Source organism: Eschrichtius robustus, chromosome 7 (assembly GCF_028021215.1).
Source record: "Eschrichtius robustus isolate mEscRob2 chromosome 7, mEscRob2.pri, whole genome shotgun sequence".
Taxonomy (NCBI): domain Eukaryota; kingdom Metazoa; phylum Chordata; class Mammalia; order Artiodactyla; family Eschrichtiidae; genus Eschrichtius; species Eschrichtius robustus.
The window spans coordinates 78,090,527-78,104,647 of NC_090830.1; the positions used below are offsets into that span (position 1 = coordinate 78,090,527).

The 14,121-nt window shown below is 34.4% G+C and overlaps 1 protein-coding gene across 3 annotated transcripts in view; it reads left to right on the plus strand.

Moving 5' to 3' along the window:
* Positions 1 to 14,121, plus strand: part of FAM149B1 (family with sequence similarity 149 member B1) — a 62,699-nt gene that overhangs the window by 21,507 nt on the left and 27,071 nt on the right. For all 3 annotated transcript variants that reach the window (XM_068547796.1, XM_068547795.1, XM_068547797.1), the window contains exons 4-5: positions 10,652 to 10,794; positions 11,581 to 11,697. In XM_068547796.1, coding sequence (XP_068403897.1) covers positions 10,652 to 10,794; positions 11,581 to 11,697 — 260 coding nt within the window. The remainder of the gene's footprint in view (positions 1 to 10,651; positions 10,795 to 11,580; positions 11,698 to 14,121) is intronic.

Below are 14,121 nucleotides of genomic sequence, written 5' to 3' on the forward strand. Positions count from 1 at the left end.
ATTCACGGATGCAGCTGAAGTAGTTCTTATAAAGACATTTATACCTTTAAATGCCTATTTTAGAAAAAGAAGAAAGCTTTAAAATGAGTAACCTAAGTTTCTACCTTAAGATGCTAGGAAAGAAGAGTAAATTAAACCCAAAGTAGAATGAAAGAAATAATTAAAAGCAAAATCAATGATATAGAAAATAGGTAAATAAAAGAGAAAATGAACAAGTCCAAGAGTTGATTCTTTGGAAAGATTAATAATTAATAAGCCCTCTAGTGATACTAGTCAAGAAAAAGCAATAAAACGCAAATTACAAATATCAGGAATGAAAGAGATGTCACTACAAATCCTACAGACATTAAAAGAATATTAACAGAATAATATACACAATTTTATGCCAATAAATTCCATAACTTAGATGAAATGGACAAATTCCTCAAAAATCTGAATAGTTGTAAAACTCTTAAACTAAATCAAGCAACTCTCACAGAGAAAGCTCTAGGCTCAGGTGGAAGAACACACATTTGTGGAAGAAATAACAGTCACACAAACTTTTCCCAAAACCCAGGAGCATTTTCATTCATTTTACGGGTCAGCATAATATTGATGCCAAAACCTGACAAAGACAATATAATAAAAGAAAATTATGAGGTGGGACTTCTAAATAGTGTGGCAGAGTGAGTAGCTTGACAAATCTTCCCCAAAAGCAACAATAAACTGGATATAATTGTCTAAAGCAATCATTTCAGGATTCTGAAAATTGACTAAAGGTACACAGCAAATGGAGTAGCAGTTATTCATGAAAATCAATAGAACTTTGAGTTAGGAACAATAAGAGTCTGTTCAACTTTAAAGGGACAAACTGGGAAAACTAGCAGCTTCACCACCAGAGAGGGCTCAATAGATTTGGAATGGAACTTGGATGAACTCTAAGTTCAATAGCATTTTCAACAACAGTAGCACATTCGGTAGCACATGAACAAGGAAAAACAGTGGCTCAGATAGTCTGAGGTTTCAATACTAGCTGGGGCAAAAAATGGATTGGTAGACTATCCAGAAATTTATTAAGGAGGTCTGGGAAATAAGTCATAGGAGGCCCTAATAAACTCTCCACATATCCATGCAGGAGAGACCAGAGAGGGCCCAAACTATGCACACACAAATGGCTGACTATGAGTCAGCACACAAATGCAAAGGAGATGAGAGGGCACAGAAATTAAGAGCCAAGGCAGCCATAAAACCTGCTTGAATTTGAACACAAAGTAAACTTTAAGACATAAAATACTACTAGAAACAAAAGGACATCTCCATAATGATAAAAAGGCCAATTCTTTAGGAAAATAAAGTAGTTATAAATGTATACACATCTAACAAGGAAGCCTTAAAGCATATGAAGCAAAACAACAGAATTTAAAAGAGAAATGGGAAACAACAGTTGCAGCTGGAGACTTCAATACTCCACTCTCAATACTTGATAGAACAACTAAACAGAAGATCAGCAAGGATATTGAAGACTTGAACAGTGCTATCAACCAACTTGACCTAATTGATTCTATCCAATGACAGCAGAATATATAATCTTCAAGCATACAAAAAACAAGTCTCATAAATCTAAAAGGATTGAAATTGTACTAGGTATGTTCTCCAACCATGTTGGAATTAAGTTAGAAATCAACAATGGATATAAATTTGGGATATTCCCAAGTATTTGAAAATTAAACACTGTTCTTTTAAATAACTGATGGGTTAAAGAACAATCTACAAGGGAAGTTAGAAAATATTTTCAATTGAATGAAAAGGGAAAAGCAGAATATCAAAATGTATAAGACATAACTAAAGTGGTGCTTAGAGGGAAACTTACAGCTTTAAATACCTATAGAAAAAGAAATCAAGCTTATAGACATGGAACAGATTGGTGATGACAGAGGTGGGGTTGGGGGTTGGGTGAAATGAGTGAAGCATGTCAAAAGGTACAAACTTCCAGTTATAAAATAAATAAGTCATGGGGATGTAATGTACAGCATGGTGACTATAGTTAATAATACTGTATTACATATTTGAGAGTTGCTAAGAGAAAAGATCTTAAAAATTCTCACCACAAGGAAAAACCTTTTGTAACTACGTATGGTGATGTGCTATGGAGATCAATTCACTATATATACAAATATTGAATCATTATGTTATATACCTGAAACTAACATAATGTTGTATGTCAATTATACCTCAACAGAACAAAAGTGCCTACAGAAAAATGGAGCATACTGAATCAATAACATAAGCTTCCACCTTAAGAAACTAAAAGAGACCAAATTAAATCCAAAGCAAGCAGAAGGAAGGAAATAAAATAATACAGATTAGAGTAGAAATTAATGAAATAGGAAACAGAAAAACAATAAACTCAATAAAGTCAAAGTTCTTTGAAGAGTCAACAAAATTGATAAGTCTTTAGCTACTTTGACCAAGAAAAAAGAAGATATAAACTAACAAGATTAGAAATAAAAGTGAGGACATAACTGTTGACCTTACAGAAAGTAAAAGGACTAGGGAAATAAATATAATAAGCAGCTTCATGTCAAGAAATTAGATAACTTAGATATAACAGATAAATTTCTAGGAAGACACAATTACCAAACTGACTCAAAAAGAAATTAAAAATCCATACAGATATATATTAATTAAAGAAATTAAATAAGTAATTTTAAATCTTCCTACAAAGAAAAGCCCAGGCACAGATAGCTTTACTGGTAAATTCTACCAAATACTCAAAGAATAAATAATAACCATCTTTCATAAACCCTTTCAGAAAATAGAGGAAGGGACACTTCCCAACTCATTCAATGAGGCTAATATTACCCTGATACCAAAGCCAGACAAAGACATCAGAAGAAAAGAATTCTGTATGTAAAAAATTCTCAGGAATTCACAAAATGAACAAACAAAACTGATTAGCACTAATACATGAGTTTAACAAGGCCACAAGATACAAGGTCAGTATAAAAACGTCAACCGTATTTCTATATATGCTTAAATATTTAAAGAAGAAATAATACCAATCTTTCAGAAAAGAGGGAATGGTTCCTAATTCATCCTATGAGGCCATCCTATAACACCAAAGTCAGACAAAGACATCACATGAAGAGAAAACTACAAATTAATATTCCTCTTGAAATTATACAAAAAACTTTAAATTATTAGCAAAGCTAATCTAGCAACATAAAGGGATTATTTACCCTGACTGAGTGGAATTTATCCAAGGAATGCACAGCTGGTTCAACATTAGAAAATTAAATTAATACATCACAGTAATGTGAAAAAATGACATGATTATCTCAATAGACACAGAAAAAGCATATGATAAAATCCAACACCCACTCATGATAAAAACTCTCAAAAAACTAGAAAATAAAAGGGAACTTCATCAACCTGACAAAAGGCACCTAAAGCTAATAGTGTATGTAATGGGAAAAGACTGAATATTTTCCTCTTCAGACCAAAACAAGATAAAGATGTCCATTCTTGCCACCTTTATTCAGCATCGTATTGGAGGTTCTAGTCAGGGCAATAGACCAAAATAAGGAAATAAGTTAAACTTATTAAAGGAATAAGTTAAACTATCTTCATTCACAGATGACATGATGTAGAAAATCCTAAAACTTCCCCTCCGTCCCCACCCCCACTCCATCTACTAGAACTAAGAAATGAGTTCAGGACGGTCACAGTATATCAGATCAATTTACAAAAATCAATTGTAAATGTGGTATATTTATGTAATGTAATATTTTTCAGCCATAAAAAGGAAAGAAATACTAATACATGCTGCACTATGGATGAACCTTGAAAACATGCTAAGTAAAAGAAGCCAGATACAAAAGGCCACATGTTACATGGTTTCATACATATGAAATATCCAGAGGAGCAAATCTATAGAGACAGAAAGTAGATCAGTAGTGGGCAGGGGTTGGGCACAGAGAGTAATGGAGAGTGATGGCTAATGGAGCCAGGGTTTCTTTGGGGGTGAAAATGTTCTAGAATTAGATAGGTGTGGTGGTTGCACAACTGTGCGTATATATGCTACAAACCACTGGGAATACACTAAAACCACTAAATTTTACACTTTAAAAGGATGAATTTCATGGTATGGGAATTGTATCTAAATTTTTAAAACCTATTGTATTTCTACACAGTAGTAATGAATAATCTGAAAGTGAAAATTAAAAATAAATTCAATTCACAAAGAACAAAAAATTGTTAGGGATGAACTTAATGAAAGGAGAACAAGATTTATACACTGAAAAATTTAAAACATTACTGAGAAAAATGAAATATAAACAAATAAGAGACATTCCACGTTCATGGATTGGACGACTAAATACTGAGATGGCATTTCTCCCCAAATTGATCTATATATCCAATGCATTCCCTATTAAAGTCCCAGCAGGCTTTTTGTAGAAATTGATAAGCTGATCCTTATTGACATGGAATTGCAAAAGACCCAGATTAGTCAAAACAATTTTGAAAAAGAAGACATGGACTTCCCTGGTGGCGCAGTGGTTAAGAATCCGCCTGCCAATGCATGGGACACGGGTTCGAGCCCTGGTCTGGGAAGATCCCACATGCCGTGGAGCAACTAAGCCCATGTGCCACAACTACTGAGCCCGCGAGCCACAACTACTGAAGCCCGCGTGCCTAGAGCCCATGCTCTGAAACAAGAGAAGCCACCACAATGAGAAGCCCGCACACCACAACGAAGAGTAGCCCCTGCTCGCCACAACTAGAGAAAGCCTGCACGCAGCAACAAAGACCCAACTCAGCCAAAAATAAATAATAAAGTAAATTAATTAATTTTAAAAAGAAGACAAAGGACTTACTCTATCACATTTCAAACTTAATATAATGGTACAGTAATCAAAACAGTATGGTAAGGGCATAAGGATAGGCCTATAATTTAATGGCACAGAATAGAGAATCTAGACATAAACTCATATTTATGGTCAATTGATTTTTGGTGATGACAATTCAACAGGGAAAGGATATTTTTTCCAATAAATGTTGCTGGGACAATTGGATATCCATATGCAAATTGGATGAATTCAGACCCTTACCTTACATCATACAGAAAACTTACTCAAGTTAATTATAAACTTAAACGTAAGTGCAAAAACTGTCATTCTTTTAGAAGAAAACGTATGAGAAAACCTGCAAGACTCTGGGTTAGGCAACGAATTCATAGATAAGACACAACAAAAGCACAAGCCTAAAAAAATGGATAAATTTGACTCCATCAAAATTCAAATCTTGGGCTTCCCTGGTGGCGCAGTTGTTGAGAATCTGCCTGCCAATGCAGGAGACACGGGTTTGAGCCCTGGTCTGGGAAGATCCCACATGCCGCGGAGCAACTGGGCCCGTGAGCCACAATTACTGAGCCTGCGCGTCTGGAGCCTGTGCTCCGCAACAAGAGAGACTGCGATAATGAGAGGCCCGCGCACCGCGATGAAGAGTGGCCCCCACTTGCCGAAACTAGAGAAAGCCCTCGCACAGAAACGAAGACCCAACACAGCCATAAATAAATAAATTAAATTAATTAAAAAAAAAATTTTTTTTTTAAATTCAAATCTTTTGTGCTCCCAAATACACTATCAAGAAAATGAAAGAACAAGCCACAGACTGGGAGAGAATATTTGCAATACTTATATCTGACAAAGGACTTCTATCCAAAACTTAAAACTCCATACTAAGGAGATAAATAGACCAGTTGAAAAAAAATGAGCAAAAGGCTTGGACACTCTGTAAAAGAAAACATATGAATGGCCAAGTAGCATATAGAAAGATGCTCAATATCATTATCATCAAGGAAATGCAAATTTAAAACGGTCATGATACACACTCACTAAAACAGCTAAAACTAAAAAGACTGACAGTACCTACTATTAGCCAGGATGTGGAGCAGATTTAATGCTCACACATTTCTTGTGGGAGTGCTAACCTGTGTATTTATTCTGTGATATAGTTTTAGTAGTTTATTTTAACATTAAACATCCACTCATTATAAGACCAGTAATTCTACTGCTAGGTATTTATCTGAGAGAAATAAAAATATATGTCCAGAAAAAGATTTGTGCATGAATGTTCATATATTTACTCATAATAACAAATATTGTAAATAATACAAATGTCCCTCAACAGGAGAATGGATAAACAAATTGTGGCATATTCTTACAATGCAATACTATGTAGTGAATGTAATGTAATGAATACTAACACATGCAACAACATGGGTGAACCTCAAAAACATTCTGCTGAAAAACATTCCACCTCTCTCACTGAATCCGTCATCAAGTTTTGTGTATTTTATCCTCACAATGTATCTCATGTCTTTTTTTCCCCTTTTCTTTTTTCTTTTTAAAAATTGAGATATAATTTACATATAACATTGTATTACTTTTAGGTATACAGAGTAATAATTTGATATATGTATATAATGCAAAACACAAAAAAGTACATCCTGCATGATCCTGGTTATATGAAGTTCTGTAACAGACAAAACTAATTTATAGTGCTATAAATCAGATCAATCGTTTCATGACATGGGGAATGGGAAACTTCAGTTGCACAGGGGTATTGAGGGAACATTCTGGGGTATCAGAAATGTTCTTCTACATCTGGAAAAGAATGGTGGTTACTTGGGTTAATACCTTTGTCAAATGTCATTGTGCTGTAGATACTTGAAATGTTATTGTATGTAGACTATTCCTCAATAAGGTTTATTAAACTTTTTAAATACTCAAAGAGTTAAGGGATAAGATAGCATCCATTAAAATTATTGGAGGTTTTAAAACAAAGCAGGTAGAGATTTTAATTTAAGAAAAGACAGATATGAAAATTCAGTTTAAAATCTTAGACATGAATAGCATTTGAAATATTTGAGTAGATAACTGGACATAACTACTATATGTAAACTGGACCCAGTGAAACAGAATAGTAGTGAATTGAATGAGAGAACTAAGAAAATCACCTAGAACTACAGAGCTAAAGACACTGAGAATTTGAAGAGTAGTTTGGAGACATGGAAGATGGATCAAGATGCTGTAATATATGTGTAACAAATTTTGGAAAGAGAAAATGGAAAAAGGCAATATTCAAAGAAATAATCACTGATTTTTTTTTTTAAGAATTGAAGAAAGACAACAGTCTTCATGTTGAAAAAGCATATCAAGTGAGGGACAAATTAAAAAAAACCACTCTCAGATATATTCCAGAGAAACCGCTTAAAATCAAAGATTTTAAAAAATGCTAAAAGCTATTAGAAAAGAGAGACCACATATAACGGAGTAAAAATCAGACTTACGACAGGCTGCTCACAATTAACAATAAATGCCAGATGATAATGATGTATCGTTAAAGTGCTAAGGAAAAAATGAATGATATATCTCTATTTATCATATATATGATAAATAATAAAATTATATATACATATTATATACTATCATTCAGTAATGAAGGCAAAATAAAGACATTTTAAACATCTATAGAACAAGAGTTTCCCATTCATATATACTCACTGAAAGAACAATTAAAGGACAGATCGCAGCAAGAAGGAAAATAAAGCCAGAAGGAATGGTATACAAGCAACAGAGAGCAAAGTAATTGGCAAAGCATATTGGTAAACCTAAGTAGTTACTAAAACAACAGTAACATTTTGTGTTAAAAAAAACACTAATACTAGAATTCAAAATAAAAATCACATGGAAGATGCTGAGAGGGAAGTTAAAGAATATCAAAAAGAAAAATCACACAGATGCTTAGAGGGAAGTTGAAGCATATCAAAGTCCTTTTTAAAAAAATTTTGTTTTACATAACTGGAAAGTCATTTTTTGTCAAAGTGGTGAAAGATGTCTCAAGCCCCTACATCCCTTTTTGTTCCTGTCAACAATCCTGTAAACTGAAGGAGGGAAGGGACATGTAGTTGATATTGCAACCCAGTGTGTGTACATAAGACAGAACACAAAGTTACACAAGGTAATAATCATTATGTGAGTGATCACTATGATATTTTACATTCTGTTCTGCCTTATTATATTTCACTTTTTTGGTATTATTTAATAACATTTTAAAATTGATTTCATTGTCGACATGGTCCTGAAGCTTGAAAAACACTTGGAAAAGTGTTTCCTGAGAAGTCCTAAGTACTTACCCCTCCTGCTTTAAAAATATATGATACCAAGACAGAAATTAGGTAAAAATTAAAAGTTAAATGAAAAAAGATATGATAGAGATTGGTTAATTAGTATAAAGTGCTCTGATATCCTCTCAGTTTAGGATATTTTACTTGATGAATGTTCACATTATAACTAGCAGCATCCTATCACCAGAATGGAAGGCTTGAATTCATCTTTATAACCACCTCTCTCATTGAATCAGTCATCAAGTTTTGTGTATTTTATCCTCACAATGTATCTCATGTCTTTTTCCTCCTTTTTTCTTTTTAAAAATTGAGATATAATTGACATATAACATTGCATTACTTTTAGGTATACAAAGTAATAATTTGATATGTGTATATAATGCAAAATGATCAAAGTTCTTTCTTTGTTTCAGTAGAGGACAGAAATCCTGAAAAACTTTAAACTTTGTTAGCAAAATAAGGGTGTATGGATGCGAAAATTTTAACTGTAACGAACAGAATATAAAAATAATGAATAACTTCCAAATTTAAAAGGGGAATAAGGAAAACTCATTGTAACAGAAGGAAAAGAGAATAAAAAACACAAGAAAAAGATTAAACAGAAAACACAAAATTAATGGTAGAAATAAGTCCAAATATTGTACATTACAATAATTATAACTGGATAGAAGTTACCTACAAGTAAAAGACAGAGACTCTGAAATTGGTTTTTAAAAATCCAGCTACAGGGACTTCCCTGGTGGTCCAATGGGTAAGACTCCACGCTCCCAGTGCAGGGGGCCCAGGTTCGATCCCTGGTTGGGGAACTAGATATCCCACATGCGTGCCACAACTAAGGGTCTGCGTGCCACAACTAAGAAGCCCACATGCTGCAACTAAGACCTGGCGCAGCCAAAATAAATAAATAATAATTTTAAAAAAATCCAGCTCCATGCTATTTAAAGAAACATATCAAAAATGAAATGACATTCAAACGTTGAAAATCAAGGGATGAAAAAGTTATAACAGTCAAATACCAGCAAAAGAAAGTTGACATGAGTAGAATTTAAGTAGATAAATATTTAATAGGAAAAATAACAAGTTTCACTGAGACTAGGAAAATTTGACCCCACCCCCGCCAGGCTTGAAAACAATAAGTAGGAAATTTTGTAAGATATATTTGTGTTGAGTCTTTTTTTTAGTTGCGGCATGCAGACTTCTTAGTTGTGGCATGCGGGCTTCTTAGTTGCAGTGTGCATGTGGGATCTAGTTCCCCGACCAGGGATGGAACGTGGGTCGCCTGCATTGGGAGTGCGGAGTCTTACCCACTGGACCACCAGGGAAGTCCCTGTGTTGAATCTTTAAAATTTAACCTTAAATCTACCTAGCAAGCCCTTTTTTTTTTATTGGATAGAAGCTGACTTTCATTGTTAGAGTGAAAATACATAATTCTCATCTTATACTTTTAAGAGAAGGTGTAACTTTTCTTCCACCTGAATGTAAAAGGGCACATAAAAACAGATGAAGTAGAGAGTAAGCAGAGAATCAGATAACATGATCAGATTCACATTTTTTTTTAAATAAATAGGTATTTTTTACAGTGGGTAATGTGAAGACTTCAGATGAAATAGATTGAGAAACTGATTGGAAATTGAATGCAAACTAAGACCACTTGACTGTTACTGAAATGAATAGACCAGTTTGCTTTTTTTTTTTTTTAAAGAAATTCACGTTCTTTTACTTATTTATTTTATTTATTTATGACTGTGTTGAGTCTTCGTTTCTGTGCGAGGGCTTTCTCTAGTTGCGGCAAGTGGGGACCACTCTTCATCGCGGTGCGCGGGTCTCTCACCATCGCGGCCTCTCTTGTTGCGGAGCACAGGCTCCAGACGCGCAGGCTCAGTAATTGTGGCTCACGGGCCCAATTGCTCCGTGGCATGTGGGATCTTCCCAGACCAGGGCTCGAACCCGTGTCCCCTGCATTGGCAGGCAGATTCTCAACCACTGCGCCACCAGGGAAGCCCCAGATTCACATTTTACAGCCATCCTTTTGGCTGCTGCAAAAGGATAGATTATAGGGCAAAGATTTAACGTAAACTGTCAGGTGAAAAATGCAGACTACAAAGTAATACATATATGGGATTGACTGTCTACCTTACGCTCTAAAAAAAATACTGGAACCAAGCAACTATAATAAAATTAACAATCGTTATCTTTGAGTGGTAGAATTACTGGTAATTTTTATTTTTCTTTATACTTTTCTGGATTTTTTTGATGAAGAAAAAATGTTACTTTAAAAACGTAGATATTTCCACAAATTTTCTTTAAATAGGAATAGGGAGGCCATCTGAATATTGTAAGATCCAAAAACTCACTAACTTTTCTTTCACACAAATGGACTAAATATTGAAAACAAAACAGAATCTGATTGCTTTCAACCTTTATGATTATTAACAGAGATTGAAGCTCATCTAAATATTCTGGGGTGATAATTTCTTTTAGGAACTTGATCAAAATGCCACTGAAAAAGTCCACGCAATGTTCACAGCCATTGACGAGCTCTTGTATGAGCAGAAGTTGAGTGTACATGTTAAAAGTCTACAAGAAGAGTGCCAACAGTGGACATGTAGCTTTCCTCACCTCAGGTATTGGAGCCCTTGTATATTCATGGCTAATACTAAAATTTGAAGAGCAGATTTCCAAGAAAGCTTGTATTCTGAAATCTCTATGGGCATGGATTTATATAAATAAGGCAATGTGGTATAAAGCCTCAGATGACAGAAAACTCATGTTGATGGAAGTTTCTCAGAGTTTTCATAACTACCAATATATTGTCCTAATCAAGTAAAACAACTTCTATACCAGTAACTGTGATCTGTGTACTGTGGCTGTCCAAAGAGCCTGTCTTTTGAACAAGAGGGTCAGAAAATATATTTGATTACACTGTTGTCTATAAGTAAATTCTTATGCATGTATACTTGAAAGCAAACATAGGCTATTAGGAAGCTTTCCTTAGAAACCGCATTAGTGCACTTACGACACATACTTAAAATTTATAAAGCTTCATGTTCTTAAGAATATAATTCAGTTTTCACTAATTTGGCCTGGCTTTCACCCATTTTGGCAAATTTAACGAAGATTGTTATAGAGGATGGAGGGCAAATTACAAATGTTTGCCCAATTCCCTTGGATTTTTTTCAGTGGGGTGGAAAACCTTTATCCTTTCTATCTCCATTGTATAGGAGAGAGATATACCTTTAAAAAGGCTCTGGATTCACATTTTTCTCAAGAATCATTCTAAATCAGTAATGGACTAAGTATGTACTAGACTTCTATGTAGAGCCATCAAATTTGTTCCAAAAATATCCTACATTTTGTATGTATGCCAGGTGAAGGTGCTTAATTATCTCTTTATGTTCTTCACTTTGAAGGATTCTGGGTAGGCAGATAATCACTCCAAGTGAAGGTTATGGACTGTATCCTAGGTCCCCTTCTGCTGTTTCAGCTTCACATGAGGCAACACTGTCTCAAGAAAGAGATTCTACTATGTAAGTATTCTAATATGTAAGTACTTATGTATTCTAATGTGCAAGTATTATATTCTACCAGTTATACTAAGGGATTAAAATACTTCTTCCTATTTATTGGTATTTAGTAAAGCACAGCAAATTCTGTAAGATTGACCATAGTCTTTATGCATATTAGAATTTTGTTACTTAGTTTTTTGTTCAAAAACTAAGACATTCTCTAGGATTTAAGGGTTATTCAGATTCATATATATCTACATCTGTCTATAAATATAGGCACTTCCCTCTTGGAATAAATGTGTAGATAGACTGGTTTAAAGAAATTCAGGGATCTAAGAAACAGACTTTAAAAGTTTTTTGAAAAAAATTTTGAAAAGTCATTTTCTTAAACGTATAATACTAATTAAAACTTAATTTCTTTATGGAAGTTAAACTGGTATTAGTTTATCAGCTTAAAATGGGTAATTAGTACACTAGCTAAAATGGCTAATTCTTTAACACCTCAAACTCTTTATTTTTATTTTTACTTTTTAAAAATATTGGGAATTCCCTGGTGGTCCAGTGGATGAGACTCCGTGCTCCCAATACAGAGGGCCTGGGCTCAATCCCTGGTCGGGGAACTAGATCCTGCACGCATGCCGCAACTAAGAGTCCGCATGCCGCAACTAAGAAGCCCGCATGCCGCAACTAAAGATCCCGTGTGCCACAACTAAGACCTGGCACAGCCAAATAAATAAGTAAAAAAATAAATTCCTTTACTTTTTCCTAAGACTGTAATTTTACTTATACTGATACCTTCTAAGAGTTGTAGTAATACTTGCTTTTGATACCTTTTTGGGCTTGTAGTAATTTCATCAGACCACAAAGTAAAACATTATTGTCTTAGGCCAGTTAAGGTTATGGGATCTGGGTTATCAACTAACTGATTTTTGGTCAGAGAATGGGATTTGTTTACTTCTTTCAAAGTGATTTAAGCTCAAGCTTCTGGTCACTAGGCTGAGCTTTCTTTCTAAATTTAAACCTCATGTATTACATCAATAAGCCTTTTTAAGTTTACTCCTTTTTTTTTTTTTAAATTTTATTTATTTATTAAATTTATTTATTTATTTATTTTTTAAATTTATTTTTATGGCTGTGTTGGGTCTTCGTTTCTGTGCGAGGGCTTTCTCTAGTTGCGGCGAGCGGGGGCCACTCTTCATCGCGGTGCGCGGGCCTCTCACTCTCGCGGCCTCTCTTGTTGTGGAGCACAGGCTCCAGACGCGCAGGCTCAGTAGTTGTGGCTCACGGGCCTAGTCGCTCCACGGCATGTGGGATCCTCCCAGACCAGGGCTCGAACCCGTGTCCCCTGCATTGGCAGGCGGGTTCTCAACCACTGTGCCACCAGGGAAGCCCAAGTTTACTCCTTTTATATAAAGGTCAGACTTTTACAAACTAATGTCTCCCACAGAAATGATGTATCCTTTAATTTTCACTGACCAAAATTACATAACTTACGTCCTGCTATTAAGATATATTTACCCGATCTATTAGTATAAACTTTATATACGCCTTATTGTTTTATAACTATAAATAGCAGTTCCATTTAGAGATTGCAAAGAAATAAGGAACAAATCTGAGCAGTTAGCTCCTCCTTTTTTAGGACATCTGGCTAAATCATCATTCTGCAACTTAGTACAGGCAACCTTTCTTTCCTTTTTACTTGCTACCATCACTGCTGCTTGGTGCTTCTTATTTTTCGTTCTGCTTTTCTGGATTATTTGACTTACAGTTTTCAATAATTACCTTTCTTTACTATACAGATGAAACAATTACCTATCTATACTTTATATACAGACATATATTTAAATGAAACAAGTTATTCAGCTATATTAGCATGTCACTACTTATTGAAAATAATAACAAATTAAATATAATCCATATTTATTTTCCTATCACTACCACTTTGTCCATACTTGATATTTTCTCTCAAGTACCATTAATGAACTCATTGCATTTCAAAATATTTATATATTTTAATTAACCATAATTATTATTGATGCTCAAATTGTTACAACTTGGCCATGTCAAGCTAGTTCCTTTGTTTTTGTCTTGACTGTATCCTTGTTTTCTGGTTACAATAGGATGCTCCAGGCCCATCCTGGAAAAAAATTGTTTCTTCCTTTAAGGCACGGTATCAGCTGAAATTCAAGGAGACCTAATTCCTTTGAGAGGCTACTAGTATTTGAGAACAAAATTTGGGTAGTGAGGGTATGTAAGTTGGTGATGATGCTGCAATTCTGCCACTTTTTGTAATAAGTGGTGTGAATAAATGTGTCAAGAATTCATTTTGGTATTTTTCAGTTTAACAAATCAGTTTTCCATAAAATATGAGGTTGATCATCTACTTTCTACAAAAATAACATTTCAAATTATATCCATTCTTGCCCCTCCACATTACATCAGATT